Below are 1,473 nucleotides of genomic sequence, written 5' to 3'. Positions count from 1 at the left end.
AAAAAAAAAAAAAAAAAAAAAGAAAGAAAAAAGAAAGAAAGAAAGAAAGAAAGAAAAGAAACAGATGAGATCTTCAGCAACTACTACCAATCGTTCATCAGCAAGCCAATCCATAAAAGTCTCTGTCTTCTACAGAGAGCGACTGTCAAGGTCACTGAGAGGCAGGCATTAGCTTAGGCATACACATGGTTTAGAAATCTCTTTGTTTTTATATGTCTTCATGGGTTAATTAGAAAGAAACACTCCTTTGTTGTGTCTAGACACAGCATCAATATGACTACCTATGGTATACATTGAATTTGACAAGAAATATGGAAGAAAGCCTTTCAGTTGGTTTTCTTTCCACTGTCTTTGTAACATTGTGGTCAAAATCATAAAAGCGCTCCAGCCTAGAGAAAGGACTAGCTTTGGCAGCTCCTAATCACCTTCATGATTTCACACCATTAGTCCATAAGAGAGCTAGGACTAGAACACAGACCTCCCAACTCCTAAGCTAGGGTCTTCCGAATGGTGTGCTCCTCTCTTTATACTTAGAGGAAACACCACAAAAGGAGGCTGCAGACCCATTTCCCTGCAATGGGCTTGGCTGATTAAACTCGTATCCCTAATCCCTCTCGCAACAAGTAGATTATTCTCCCCAGTCCCATGGCAGACACCATTACAAGTTAAGGAGAAACACCTACTGGAAGCCAGCGACCAATGTCCCCAGTGTGAAGCCATCCATCCTTGTCCAGCACTTCCTGTGTCTTCTCTGGGTCCTTTAGGTAGCCTTTGAACACATTGGGGCCTTTGATGCAGATCTGCATACCAGACAGTAAAAGGGAGGGAGATAATAGAAATGGCTGCAGGCTAGAGAAATGACTCAGCAGTTAAGAACTCTGACTGAGCTCTTCCAGAGGTCCTGAGTTCAAATTCCAGCATCCACATGGTGGCTCACAACCATCTGTAACAGGGATCCAATGCCCTCTTCTGGTGTGTGTCTGAAGACAGCTACAGTATAGTTGTATAAATAATAATAGATAAAATTTTAAGAAATGGCAGCTACTTGTACCTTATAAAAGACCTATTGCAGACAAATTCACTTGATGGTTTCCATTACAATATGGAGACTCTTTTTAGTCCCCACTATAGGAAAATGCAGCTCACTGGTCTTATACTGCTTCTGAAAAGTTAAGAAATCAAACCCAAGCCAGGTCATAGATTTATGCTTTTGGACTAAGCTTCCCCACATCGATCACGTGAGTGCTGGGCATGACCTACTTACCTCGCCTTCGTTGTTTACTGAAAAGTAGTTCATGTCAGGCACGTCTTCCAGCTTTACAAAATTGCAAGCCACTGGGGTCCCAACGTGACCTAGAGCATAGCATATATGCTAGGGTAAGAGTCCTAACGTGACCTAGAGCATAGCATATATCCTAGGGTAAGAGTCCCAACGTGACCTAGAGCATAGCATATATGCTAGGGTAAGAGTCC

The 1,473-nt window shown here is 42.3% G+C and overlaps 1 protein-coding gene across 4 annotated transcripts in view; it reads right to left on the bottom strand.

The window, feature by feature from the left end:
* The window catches only part of Acsl5 (acyl-CoA synthetase long chain family member 5), a 50,901-nt gene that overhangs the window by 4,789 nt on the left and 44,639 nt on the right, over positions 1-1,473 (bottom strand). For all 4 annotated transcript variants that reach the window (XM_031390710.1, XM_031390709.1, XM_031390708.1 and 1 more), the window contains 2 exons: positions 1,265-1,353; positions 684-800 (listed from right to left, as the gene is read on the bottom strand). In XM_031390710.1, the coding sequence (XP_031246570.1) occupies positions 684-800; positions 1,265-1,353 (206 nt within the window). The remainder of the gene's footprint in view (positions 1-683; positions 801-1,264; positions 1,354-1,473) is intronic.

This window comes from Mastomys coucha, unplaced genomic scaffold, assembly GCF_008632895.1.
Source record: "Mastomys coucha isolate ucsf_1 unplaced genomic scaffold, UCSF_Mcou_1 pScaffold21, whole genome shotgun sequence".
Taxonomy (NCBI): Eukaryota; Metazoa; Chordata; class Mammalia; order Rodentia; family Muridae; genus Mastomys; species Mastomys coucha.
The sequence above is the reverse complement of the archived record's forward strand: the minus strand, read 5'-3'. Positions and strand labels throughout refer to the sequence as shown.